Source organism: Podospora anserina, chromosome 1 (genome assembly GCF_000226545.1).
Source record: "Podospora anserina S mat+ genomic DNA chromosome 1, supercontig 4".
In the NCBI taxonomy this organism is placed as follows: Eukaryota; Fungi; Ascomycota; class Sordariomycetes; order Sordariales; family Podosporaceae; genus Podospora; species Podospora anserina.
Window position 1 is genome coordinate 2056792 of NW_001914853.1, and position 13238 is coordinate 2070029.

Here is a 13238-nt window from a genome sequence, read left to right on the forward strand (position 1 = left end):
CCCCTTTTCTGTCAAAATGCGTTACCTCTCCTTTTCAGTTTTTGCCCTAGGCATCACCACCACCTCCGCCACCATCCTCGTCTCGGACGGACACGGCGGCGTCATCCACAACCCTCGGTACACCCACCAAAGAATCGACAGCCGCAACGTCAAGATCGACAACCTCGCCCTCCACGCCGCAGTCCGAAGGTTCAACGTTGAGCAACTCCACAACCTGACGAGCACTCTCCCCGTGTTGATACCCCGACAGGCGGCAAACCTCCAGGTTTTTACCTCCGCTTTGGGGGGGGCTACGGCGCCTGCTATTACCAACTCTGGTGATCCTGACAGACCGTTTGCTGTCGACGGGGATACCTTTCCCGATTTTGCGACGGCGAGCAACAGGGCTTGTGACAACCAGAAGAATGCCTGTGCCAAGATTGCGAATGAGGGGGGCCAGAGGGACGGGGAGTTGACGGTGGGGGAGTGTGACAGGCAGATGGGTGAGTTTTGCTTACTTCACACTTACACTGGAGAGGGATAGCATCCCTAGATAGGGCTGACATAGGAATAGAACAATGCAAGAGTGCGGCGCTTTCGGCAGCCAACAGATCTTTTGATGGCGCCGCGGGTGAGCAGCAGCAGCAGCAGCCACCGCCGCAGCAAGGGGGCGGTCGTGGTGATGATGGAGGACAGAGGCAGGATCCGAATCGGGGGCAGGATCAGGGACAGGATCAGGGACAGGATCAGGGACAGGATCAGGGACAGGATCAGGGACAGGATCAGGGACAGGAGGAACAGGCGCCGCCCGAGTCGGTGCTGGTTAGTTCGGATGAGAATTTTGATTTCTTCTGTGATGTTTAGGCCTGGGAATTCGGGAGGCGTGGGAGACTGATGTTTTTTCTTTGGTGGGTATTTACAGTAAGGGAATCGGGAAGGCAATGGTTGGTGTAAGTGACGAGGAGGCCGGGATTGGGCAACATGGAGCACTGTTGTTTCAGACAACTCGCCATTGGGCACGGAATCGGGCGTGGGAGGCGGTTTTCCGCCTTTTTGTATATCAATGGTATTATTGGGTATAGGGTGTTTATGAAGATGTCACGAAGGTCCGGGTTTTGCTCATCTGAATTCCATTCCATGAGGCGAGATGGCTATCCCTACCGTTGCTGCACGAGTCGCTGCCCGATATGCATCACCGTATGCATCACCGTCAAAACATACAGAAGTGGCGGGACTGCCAAACGTACGGCCGGGTCCCATCAAACAACTCATTGTTTCGGGAAGTCTGGCTGCTTCGGCCGGCCTGGCTGCCGATAACCAACCCCCCGCGATCTTCGGAACGGACCGAGACACTGCTGATTGTACGGAGTACGGTTGAGCATAATCATTTCATCTGCCAGCATTTTGAAAGGTAAATTGAAGATGTGATGCAATTGGCTTCCGTGGGAGTTCAAATGTGGATCCCGCCGGCCTGCCTTAGTGCCAAGGGAAACCATGCGCGCGTGGCCTATGCACAATGTCGTGGCCAGTCGGTTGTCGTTTTGATGGCACGCTTTCCGTGCTGTTTTGGTTGTTTTCTGAACTTTTAAACTTTTTCGGGGCGAGCCAAGTATAGTTCTAGAGAGCTGGTAACCTGGAAGTTGAGGAGGTAAAAAACCAGCCGCCGTTGCAAAACCTGGAGAAAGTTCTACAAGTTGTGTCTTTTGCCTATGATTTCTTTAGCATCAAAGAACCCTTACGATCAGCCCCTGTTTGCTTCTTCAGGTGTCATCCAGCCAACAGCACCGAAATTACGGATTGGTCTGCTTCGTCCAGCAGTGGAGCGCGACAAGGCCCCGGCTCATTAAAGCAGGTGTTCCCAGTCCGAAAAAATAATTGCTAGTTGGCCCACGACACCCTCTCCTCGTCCTAACCCGGTCTCTCCACCTCCCCTCCCCATCCCCATCTCGAGCCAGACACACGGTCATTCTCGCGTCCCTTTTACAGCTGCAAGCTGCCGAGTCGAGTCCATCGCCAGCCTGCCCTGTTGCGCATCCATGTGTTTGTGCGGATCGAACCCCTTTACCTTTCTTGTCGCTCCTTTAGCCTCAGTTTAATTATTTCCTTGGCCATATTCACTTCGCCTGCCGACAGCCAACGTCGGACACGCGTCGTCGCGTCCAGCCCGCCCGACCGTTGCTGCATCTGTATTCCCTAGCCACCTCCCAGGTTTCCCCAGGAAATCCGACGTGGGAGTTTTGGGCTTGTTTACGGAGACGATACTCGTCCCGCCTAGATAATAATCGAGGACCAGTAGCAGACGACGCTCAACTCGTCTGCGCTGGCTCTCGGCCTGGTGAGTAACGCACCTAAACCCAATTCCATCGCTGCCGTCCAACCATCGACCACGCTGAGCCACCCACGCATATGTCCCGGCAGCCAGCTCACCCCCCCCCCCCCCGCCACCACCAACATGTTCGGCTAACATTGGGTGTCGCTCCCAGTTTCCTAAAAACGTCTTCCTTAAAGTTGTCACCACAGACTCCTCCTCGTGCACTGGCACAGGACGGCCCTCTCAAGCCGATCTCCAAGTTGCAGGCCTACCCACCACCATCGATTGCATCGTCCCCTGCCCTCTCGAGCGCTTCCACTGCCGACGGCGAGGCATCCCCCGTACTACCGCCTCTGCCAGTACCTAGATTACCTGAACGAGTCCGTGGTCTCTTGAGGACTCCACCGCCCGCCGCTGAGAGATCAGGAGACGAGGATAGCAGGGACGAAGGCTTGGCTCCTGGCGCCACCGATTGGGGTTCCCCCTACCCCTCGAACCTTCGAACCGACAGCACCTCTAGCAGCGACCTTTCTGGGGACTCTCCCATACCAATCCACCGCCTTCAACTACAAACCCCCTTCTTGCGTCCCGCCCCGCTCATCGAAGAACCGCAGCCGGAGCCCCCACGGCAGTCAGGCCTGAGTGCGGCTGCAGCTGTGCTTGCGAACCGAGCCAGGCGCATTGCGCACGGAATCACAGAGGATTGGATACGTCAGCACACGGCTGCTGGAGGTGACCAGGAAAAACGACATTGGTTCAGTGACGGAACCGGCGATAGTGAGAACTCTTCACTGAGCGGCTCATTTTCCGGTGAGGAAGCTGCGTGGTTGGGATACGACGATATCAACCTTGAAACCCCACGACCAAGAAGTCGCGAGACCGATAACGGACGGTGGCTGTCATCCGGCCTCGACCGCAGAAAGCAGGCCAGTAACGAAACGTTGAGACAATCCCACCTGGACCGTGCAAAAGAAGCCCCGGCCGCCAAAATGGTGTCTTCCGACGAGAGGTCAACGCCCGATAGCGTGGGCAACCGCGGAGTCACAACTGACTCGTTGTCGGCCACTCAGGGGCGTCTCAACCTCCCTGAGAGGCCCGGCACACCGAAACTGAACGTAATCAGCGGATCGGCGAGTGTGACGCAGACAGAGCATAAGGCGCCATCAACACCGTCAAGAGCGGCTGTCAAGCGCGCGTCTCTGAGTGCGACCCCCCGCGCATTCAGGAAAAAGGTACCTTGGAAGGGTAAAAACATCATGGTATGCTTCCCGAGCAACGACCGACGGGGTCAGCCCGGCGGGCCTCCAATGCCCCTTACCGAGACCCAGGTGAAGGGCATGCTTCGAAGTTGGGAGGAGCTTGGGTACAACACCGAAGGATTCGATTTAGCATCGGATGCACAAGAGCTTGGGACTGCGGAGCATTCACATAGTAGGGGATCTTGGCCCGACTTTGATGATGTCGCACGGGAGCGGCAGAGCGGCAAATACCCAATAGTCCTTCCCGATCTCAATGGTATGTTCTCGGATGCGAATTGTGCGCTTTACTGCTGCTTTGTTTCTAACATTGTTCACCGCTTGCAGCCTGGAAGAAATACGTCGACGAGCTCAACGAGGCCAAACTCCGCGCCCTGGGCGTTTCGTTTGGCGATGAAGAACCTCCCCTCCCTCCGCCGCCAGCGATCTCCCCCGCTACGTCGATGAGCCGGCAAACGTCGATGCAATATCCGCCCCTGCCATTCTCCCCACCGATTCCAACGTCCTCCGCATCGAGCAACCAAGCAGTCCCCGGCTTCCCATTCAACGTGCCGTTCGTCACCTCTGCCGCCCAGAGTCCAGGTATCCCGGCCGGCGCATCACCGGGGCCGTTCAACAAGTTCAATCCCCGGGCGTCTATCTCGATCCCTTCGCCACATGGGTGGTCTCCCTCCATCATGCTCGGGCACCGTGTCGGCTCGCCCTCGCTCGCAAACCTCAGCGCCATGATGTCTCCTACTTCCCCATTCTCTCCTGATGGGATGGGCCCTGTCGGGCCTGTTGGACACCAACGGCATCAGTCACTACAGTTCCCTGTCTTGCCTCACCAGTTCCAAGTGCCAGTCAGAGCCTCGCCGCGCCTGCAGGATCTATGCGAAATCGACGAGGAACCGGCAGAGGAAGAGGCATCGAAGCCCCACGAGGCCGGCTTTGTGCACCACAACGCTAGTGATAGCTTGCAGAAGGAAATTGACGAGGCTGAGTATCACCTCGAGGAGCAGATGCGCTCCCAGCTCGACAATGACGAAGACTACAGCCCCCACAACGAAAACGATAAGGGAGAGATGCCTGCATTGCCGTCTGTGCAGTTCGCGGCTCAAGCCCCTCAGTTTAGTCAAGCGGATGGTCTTGTCTTGCATCACCCCAGACCGCACAGCCGAGGTCACTCGCTCTCTCAGAAGTTTTATACCGAAGACGACGCAACTGTCGAGGGTGGCTACAGACCCACGCTACAGGGCATTAGTTCGCACTTGTCAGAAGATTCCGAGATCGAGACCAATCCGAGTAATCTGGGAACTCCTGTTCAGAACTTTGATTTTGCCAAGATCGCCCACCAGCGGACGCTGTCGAATGACAGCAACCCATGGCAACACAGTGAGCCCGGAAGGCCGGCTGCTAACGGCAATCACCAGCCACGCGTAAGCCACGGCAGCAAGTCTTCTTTCTCGAAGCTCAATGTTGAGGCTCCGGAGTTCAAGTTCAAGCCCGCGAACTCGTTCACTCCAGGTAACGGGTTTGCCTTCTCAAACTCCTCGTTCGCGACCCCTGTCTTCAACGCAGGGTTACCGCAGACCGTTCCCAATGCGTTTGGTATGGCGGCTCCGTTGCCAGCGCCCGTTCCAGCTCCTGTGCCAGCTCCTGGCCCTACCAAGATTAATGTCAACGCTGCGCCCTTTTCGCCTGGATCGAGCGACTTTAGCTTCTCAAGCTCAGGCCCCAAGTTCAGACCTGATGCTCCCGCCTTCACCCCAACCGGCATCCCCGGAGTGACTGCTGGTTCCGTGAAGAGCACGAGCAAGCCTGGCTCCATCTTTGGAAGCATTGATCTTTCTGCCGCGGACATTGTCAAGCCCGCGAAGAAGTCGCAGGCCGTTCCTATCACCAAGCCTGAGGATGAACAGCCCGATGAGGAGCGTGAGGGTGGCAAGGCCCCTGGTCAGTACACTGGCGAGGAGACACGCAGCAAACGAGCCAGGTCTTCGGTTGCTCCCGATGATGATATTGCTCTCTTTGCGGAACGTACAGACGACCCTACCTTGGTCGTCGCCAAGCCAGAGACGGTTGCCGAAGACGATGGACCGGTGGAGGACAAGTCCTTCGATGAGTCGAACAACGGCCAAGAAGACACTGCGCAGTCATCCATGGTCATTTCAGCAACACCGGATACCGAGGCTGCAATCAGTCCCTCTGAAACTTCACCGGACCAGGCGACTGTTCCTTGGGCGCCATTCGAGTTCAATAAGCCGACTGAGATGCAGGCATTCGCCGAGGCCGCGCCATTCGAGCCTGGAAGCTTCAAGGCTGGCCATACGAAATCACTTTCAGCCACGGCCAAGGCCTTCGTTCCTGGCGTGCCTGTGTGGGAAGACGATAAAGATACCACTCCTGAAGCTACACCTATCGTTGCCAACGACGAACATTCAGGACTCAGTCAAGATGCCGCTGAAACAGTCGTCGAGTCTATCGAGCAGCCAGAGGAGGACCTCGAAGTGCCGAGTCCCGCTGCCACCCGATCACTCGACAAGGAACTACCCCCAGCTGCTAAGGGGTTGGCCGCGTCCCGTTATGCCCGCTCCTCCCCTCCACCTCCGCCTCCACCCAAGCAAAGCGGGCTCTCGGCCTCCCGGTTTGCCACCGCTCCCTCCCCGAGCAACGAGCAACCACAGCAACAAGTTTCCATGCCTGCTTCGTCTACTGAACTTGATGACAAGCCCTTGCCCTCAGCTCCGGCGGAGGAGGCTGCTGGGGATATGCTTGCCGAACCCACCATGGCTGATCTGGATGAGATCATGCGTCGACTCAACGAAAATCCGGATATGGGTGTGAAAAAGACGTATAACAACGAGCACCAATGGGCCCATGCTGACCCAGCTCCTCCTGGGGGAACGTCATTGGAGGTTCCACTTGACGCGCCTCTGCTCCGCAGCGAGGCTCCTAGCCCTAAGCCAAGCAGCCGTCAGTACGATGAAATGGCCGACTCCCCAAGGACGTTGTCTGCCGAGCCTGAAGATCCGTTCAACGATCAAATGCAGTACACAGAGGGTGCAGTTCAGCGCCTCAATGGAAGCGAGAGCCTTCCTGCTAGCGACTGGGAGGGCACCTTCACAGAGGACGAACAAACGAAGCTTGAGTCGCGTGTCAAGTTCTTTGACGGCCGTGTCAGCGATCTTGTTGATGGACTGCTTGCTGCTCGCCTCAAGCCTTTGGAGCAGCTTGTCTCTGGTCTTGCTCGCAGCGGAAAGCACCTTCATTCTTCCCAGCCACGTCGCAGTGTGTCGGATACGGAAGATGGCGACGACGAAGAGGATGGGTTGACTCATCTCAGGCGCCCTGCGAGCCCCCGCCGGGACCGCAGAATGCAGCAAATTCGTGCGGCCGTTTCCGAGGCGCTCGTAGCTCACCAAAAGATTCCAGCAGAATCGGCTCGTTCTTTGGCGGGCGAGGACAATTCTCGTGTCCTGTCTGTTTTGGAAGAGATGAAGACACAACTCAATGTCAGGGCCGACATTGGGAGTATCGTGGAGCAGGTTATTGAACGGCGTATCCCGCCCGCGGCTGTGGATAAGGATCATGAGATCAGCCAGTTGCACGCTCGGCTTGCGGCTTTGGAGCAGCGTCTTCGTGATAGCGATGCCAAGCTGGCAGCTGAAACTGCCGCTAGACGGGCGGCCGAGGATAGTGCCGCCAGGGCTAGCCGTGAGCTTGAGAATGCGGCTACCAAGATTGATGTTGAAATGATGAACAAGAGCTCCTTGGGGCAGCGCATCAACGACCTCGAGGAGCGTGTGCACCACGCCGAGCATCAGGTGGAGGAGGCAGTCAACGGTAGAAGGGCTGCTGAAGATCGTCTTGCAGAGAACCAGCGGTTGCTTCGCATCTCTTCAGAAGAGGAGACTCGTCTTCGTGAACACGTCGATACTAAGGATAGCGAGATGAACGAGGCGCGCAAGGAAACTCTGCACTGGCGGGGTGAAGCTACCCGTATTGCTACTATTGCTCAGAGACGGGATAAGGACCTTGCTCAGGCGCTTGACGAAAATAAGGCGCTGCACAAGCTCATTGAGACCCTTGGCACCCAGGTCGAGGAGAACGAGCGTGTCCGTGACAACTATCGCACCAAGTTGTTCTCTCTCCAGGAGGACATGGCCAAGGCTGCAAAGGATATTGCTGAGGAGAATGCCCGTCATGCCAAGCGGGAGCAAGGCCTTGTCGCTCGGCAGGAGGTTCTCGAGGCTAGACTTCAGGCCGAGGCTCGAACTCGCGAGCGCATTGAGACTGAGCTCCAGAGGCTGGAAATGGGCGAGCGCCAGGGCATGCGCGCTGTCGCTGAGTGTAAGAGACTCGAAAATGTTCTCGCCGAGATGCGCACCGAGAATCACAAGTTGCACCAGAGCGCCCTCCGCTACCAGGCCGAATTTGAAGAGGCTAGGGAGTCTGCTGCCCGTGAGGTTCAACGCACTCGCGATGCTATGCAGAGCGAAATCGACGCTGCCAATCACCAGGTCAACGTTGCTCGCAACGAGCTTGAGGACCAGATGGCGAGACTTAGAAGCCAGCTCGACCAAGTCAAGATGGATGCTGACACTTCCAAGGCGCGCCTTGAGATGCTCTTGGAGGAAGCTGAAACCACCAAGCAGACCGAGCTTGAAGCCCTTGCTGAGAAACATCAGAACGAGATGGAGGACCTGCAGGCACGCTACGACCGCCAGCTCAGCAACACCAGAGAAGATGCCCACCGCACTGAGCAGAACCTGCTGGAGCGTCTTAGCATCTCCACCTCCAAGTCCGAGCACCTCCAAGACAAGGTCGCCCATTTCGAGGAGAAGCTTGAGATTGCCAAGGAGGCTGCACGGGCTGCTGCTCAGGCTGCCAAGTCGTCTGTTGGTGGTGCGGAATTACCTGCCCAGGTTGGCGCTTCCGCGGCCAGGGAATTGGGAGTTCCAGAGAGGATTTCGCCCCAGGCTCTGCGCGAGTCCATCATGGTCTTGCAAGAGCAGCTCCAGGAGCGTGAGCAGAGAATTGAGGAGCTTGACCAGAAGCTTGCCAAGGTTGATCCCGAAGCGGAGACCAAGATTTCCAAGCGCGACGACGAGATCATCTGGCTCCGTGAGCTTCTTGCCGTCAGACACTCGGATCTGCAGGACATTATTGCTGCTCTCGGACGTGAAGATTACGACAAGAACACGGTCAAGGATGCGGCGATCCGTCTCAAGGCCAACCTCCAAATGGAGGAGCAGGAACGCGAAAGGGCACTCAATGGTGGTTCTGCCATCAACCTGCCCAACATTGCCGCCACCATTCGCGAAGCGGCTACTCCCCGCGTTGCCCAGGCTGTTGGTCCTTTGGCGGCCGCGTGGGGTAACTGGCGCAGGTCGAGAGATCCGTCGTTTGGTGCTGCCAGCAGTGTACAGTCGCCCACCGGGTCGACTAGTGGCAGCAGCACCACACCATCCAAGAGCGGCCCTACTGCGAGCGGCTTCCTCGGGGGTCTGTTGACACCTCCTGCCTCCAGTCTTAGACAGACGCCAACCGCCCCTCCAGTAAAGCAGCCGACTGCTTTCTCGAGCACCGGACGCCGCTTCACTGCCCAGGACCTTGCCAACCGACCTCTCGGGCCAGCTTCTGCCGCCGTGCAACAAGCGCAACTAGAGACGGCAGCTGCTGTCCCCGCTCTCCCCTCGGTGTTGAGCACCCCGCCCCGTCGCACCGTCTCTTCCGGACCAGTGACACCGCCGATGCGGGACAACGCCTACGACTCCGATGCGCAAGACTTTGACGATGCCGAATTTTATGAGGAATGAGCACGTCCTCAGGAACCAGCATCATCATCAGTCCGTGTCTCTAAGCCCACGTGGCTAAAATTATTATAACCCCCTGTCTCCTTTGTTTATTTTCTATTGTTTGTGTTGTCGTCAATCAAGATGGAGGAGGAGAGAGTTGTAGATAATGATGGATGGGAACGCGAGTTTTGGCATGAAACACACACCAATCAGCAACATGGTTTACATACACAAACACCCATTCACACACTGAGAGAAAAAAAAGAAAGCAAAAACTAGAATGATACCCCTTCCCCCTTTTATATATTTCTCTCACTACCAGATTGTTGTTGTTGTTGTTGTTTGAGAAAACTTTGGTAATTTTGGCTTTTTGTCGATAGTTGTTGTTTCTGAGGAGGAGGAAAGCAAAGTTCGGTTTTAATCAATTCACTGTCATTGTCTTTTTTTTTTTTAGTTGGCACCAGCAGCAAGTTTGGTTTTGGATGTATGATTCTGTATATTGCCTTCTCTTCTGTCTCCCTCCCCTTAAAAAAAAGGGTGAGCTTTTGAATGTTTGTGTTTGTTTTTTTGTTATGCATTTTTTGTTGTAAATTGAGAATGAAAGATAAGAATGGTCACATGTTGCGAGACGAATAGTTGCTGGCTTTGGCATTGGCGTTTTTGTTTTTTTTGTTTTGTTTAATTTTGTTGATAAAAGTACACCACCCAAAGAGCAGTTCTCTCAGACCTGATAGGGTTATTATAAAGGAAGGGAGCGCAGGGAGGGTTGAGGTTGAGGTTGGGGTTCGGGGGGAGGGGGACGGTGGTAGGGGATGTGTTGTTTTGTTAGTTGAGGTTGCTGTTTGTATATAGCATGGAAGAGCAGGCAGAGTAAAAAAGAAAAAATTGTTGTTTTTAAAACGTTGGAGTAGCCCACACGGTGATGTGAGATGGAGGAGGAAGGGGAGTCCTTGTTATAGAAAGGGGCAGGGTGGGGAAGACCCCTGATTATATGCAGCCCTATCGGAATATTCCGATGCAGGTTGGACAAAAGTGCCCCCTGAGAGACCCCATGATTTAGTGGGGAAGGTGATGTGGGGAGGTAAATACCTAATGGTGAGGGTATCGCCATTCACTGCCAAAACCACCTGTAGTTGCAAGCTGAAAATGGTGGTGTTCATCCCAAGTCCAAGTCTGGGCGTGATGTTATGATGTGTCAAAACTGTCGTTGTGCTACTAGCCTGCGACGCTGGGGCCGTAGAAGTGTCAGACCCCTTGAGGACGGTAGCTATTGGTGTTTCTTAAGTCTCAAGAAGCAATGGGGAGCACACAGAACTCTGTTTGTATATACAGTGGCAGACATACCTCTACGGCTATGAGGTATCACAGCCTGACGCCCAAAACGAACTGCTTATCTCTATCAAGCAAACAACAGCAATGGCATCAACAGAGACTCCGTCCTCTTCTTACGATTTGTTGCGGAACATGTTCATAACCCCTTCACTTTCCAGCTAGACTTCCTCGAGAAACTACTTACTAACGCCGTCGCACAAACAATTAGACGGTATATATCTCAACACAGAAAAGGAAAAGAAGCGCACCTTGTTCTGGCGGACTGTCTTCTGGTTCACGCTTTTGCGCCCTATCTACTACGCAATCATGATTCCGGTGTGGTTATGGAGGAAAGTACGAGAAAAACGACGCCAGGCGGTTGAAGATGGTGAAATCCGGGCGGTTATACCCCAAGAACAACAACCACGATCAAGACCCGGAGACGGTCAGGAACCTGCCCGCAGGTCCCAAAGCCGCACTGCTGTCTACCCAAAGCTCCGGGCCTCCCATAACCAAACCGTCATCACTGCGTTGGACTGTCGAGAACAAAAATGAAGAGGATGAGGAAGAAGAGGATCTCCGATCGAGTCAAGCTCTTCTTCGAAGCCGCGGAGGGTGAAACAGGCACGGGGCAGGCACTGTACTGGCGACAGAGCTTTACTGTAGTAGCAGCATTTAAGATCAATAACCGCTCAAGAGCCACGGCTTTATCATTCTAGTCATGGCAGGAGGAGCTCTTCTTCATGTTGCAACGAATCCGGCACGTGAGGTATTTGCCAAGAGCAAGTATGGCACGGAAACTTTGCAGATAGCTTGATCAAGGTAACCTGCTCTGCCCGCACTATATTTCCATACTTTACACGAACCCCCTTGTAAGATTCTCGCATGTGCAGATACCTCAACCTCTCACGCCTCACCGCCTCTGATGCGGAGCAAATTGATGGCGGTATACCTACTTCAAAAACCCCCCAACAAAGGCGCGCTCACATGAAGAGCCATGTAAACACGCTCACGAAAACCCAGGTTAGAACCTCTGCATGAGGGCATGGTGCTCCAGGTGCGGCGTTTGGTGGTCCATTGTTGTTGTGGTGGGTATCGTTGTTGTGATGATGATGGTGATGCCAGCCCGTGACCAACCTACCGACGAGGCTGGTTGCGTTGAGTGTCATCTTGAACAAGGCAGGACTTGTGCTGGCGTGTTCGAAGTTGGAGTTGGTGAAAAGATCGACGAGGGTCTTCTTGTAATAGAATCGCTTGGTATTCTACTGACCACCTGTCGTAAGTTGATTCAATGGGATCCTTGTTATGTTGAGCACAGTTGACTGTTAGCTATCATGCAACAGTGGGCAGAACACGTCTACGTTAAACCTGTGGGGAGACACTTGATCAGAACCCTGACGGCTAAAACATGAAAATTCAAGAAATTTTTGAGATGGAAGATTAGGGCAAGCTTCCTGACTTGGAAGAATCAGGGATGATGGTTTCAATCCGATGTTGACAAAGGTTGTCTTGGCATTCAGGGGATCATGGGCAGCTTGTGTTCCCGCCCACACGGCACAAGATAACACTGTCTGAGAGAACCCCGCCCGCTGTTTTGCTTCGCAAGGTTATCGAGCGCAAAACCTGGTCGACCAACCGTGGCAAATAATGGCCAGGTGGCTGTTGATGTTCATCGCCGCTGGAAACAAGCTTCACTTCAACTAGCTACCGATAACAAGAATCTAACTTTTTCCAGGATCGATATTACGGTAGACCAGAGAAAGCATATCGCACTGATAAACATACAGTACATCGAGGAAACAAGGGAATAATGGCGAGTGTAGTTATGACAACGGCGTCAAGCATAGCCAGTTTTATCGGTGTGCCTGCAAAATGCGAGGGGAGCTAGCCGTTGGTTTGACCCCCAGCAGATATCCTTTCGGGGCTTGATTGGGAGAGTTTACTTGCCGAATCTGGCTTTGATGAAAATAGCGGCGCCAAGGGTGAGGCAGATCCAAGAGAAAAGGAACCCGAGAATGAGAAACTTAGAGGCGGGCATGTCAAGTATGGTGTTCGATGTTTGGGTTGTATGGACATTGAGCGGCATCGGCGTTGAAACTGATGAAGTGGTCGTGGTGAGGGGTGGGCTTAATATGCTGAGGACTTCACTGGCCAGCTGCAGAGTCGTAGAAGTTACATCGCACATAGGTCAGTTTCAAGTTTGCCGCAATCAAGGTACCATAATACCGTGCTCAGGTGCTGTTGTCGAGAGGCCTTTTGGGACTCAAACTATTCAGATGAACAAAACGACTGGGGCCAAAGTTGCCCGCTCAGTGGTGATGCCAGTCAACTCAACCCTCCCAGTCAACTCAGCCCTCCCCACCCCCAACTCCAACCCTACCAGAATGATCAGCCCTTTTACAGAAGAAGACGTTTTCATGCTCATATCAGCATCCTCACCTGGTGGTGCCCCTGGGTATGCCTAAGCCTGTTCATATTCGCAACAGAGTGTACGTCGCCTCCACCACTTCCCACTTTTGCCAGGCAAACTAACTCACCCAACCTCCAGGGTCCTGCTTTTACTACACCATCCTCCCCCCGTTCTAGACCTTAATCCCCCGC

The 13238-nt window shown here is 54.5% G+C and overlaps 2 protein-coding genes across 2 annotated transcripts; both read left to right on the plus strand.

The window, feature by feature from the left end:
- Window positions 1–16: 16 nt before the first annotated feature.
- Window positions 17–843, plus strand: PODANS_1_19970 (uncharacterized protein; the record flags this gene model as incomplete). The annotated part of the gene is made up of 2 exons (XM_001907426.1): window positions 17–482; window positions 554–843. The coding sequence occupies 2 exons, from the start codon at window positions 17–19 to the stop codon at window positions 841–843; spliced, it is 756 nt and encodes a 251-aa protein (XP_001907461.1).
- Window positions 844–2261: 1418 nt separating this feature from the next.
- Window positions 2262–9347, plus strand: PODANS_1_19980 (uncharacterized protein; the record flags this gene model as incomplete). Its single annotated transcript, XM_001907427.1, has 3 exons — window positions 2262–2314; window positions 2463–3805; window positions 3874–9347. Coding segments are annotated over 3 exons (6870 nt in total), but the record flags the coding sequence as incomplete, so codon positions are not given.
- Window positions 9348–13238: the final 3891 nt, after the last annotated feature.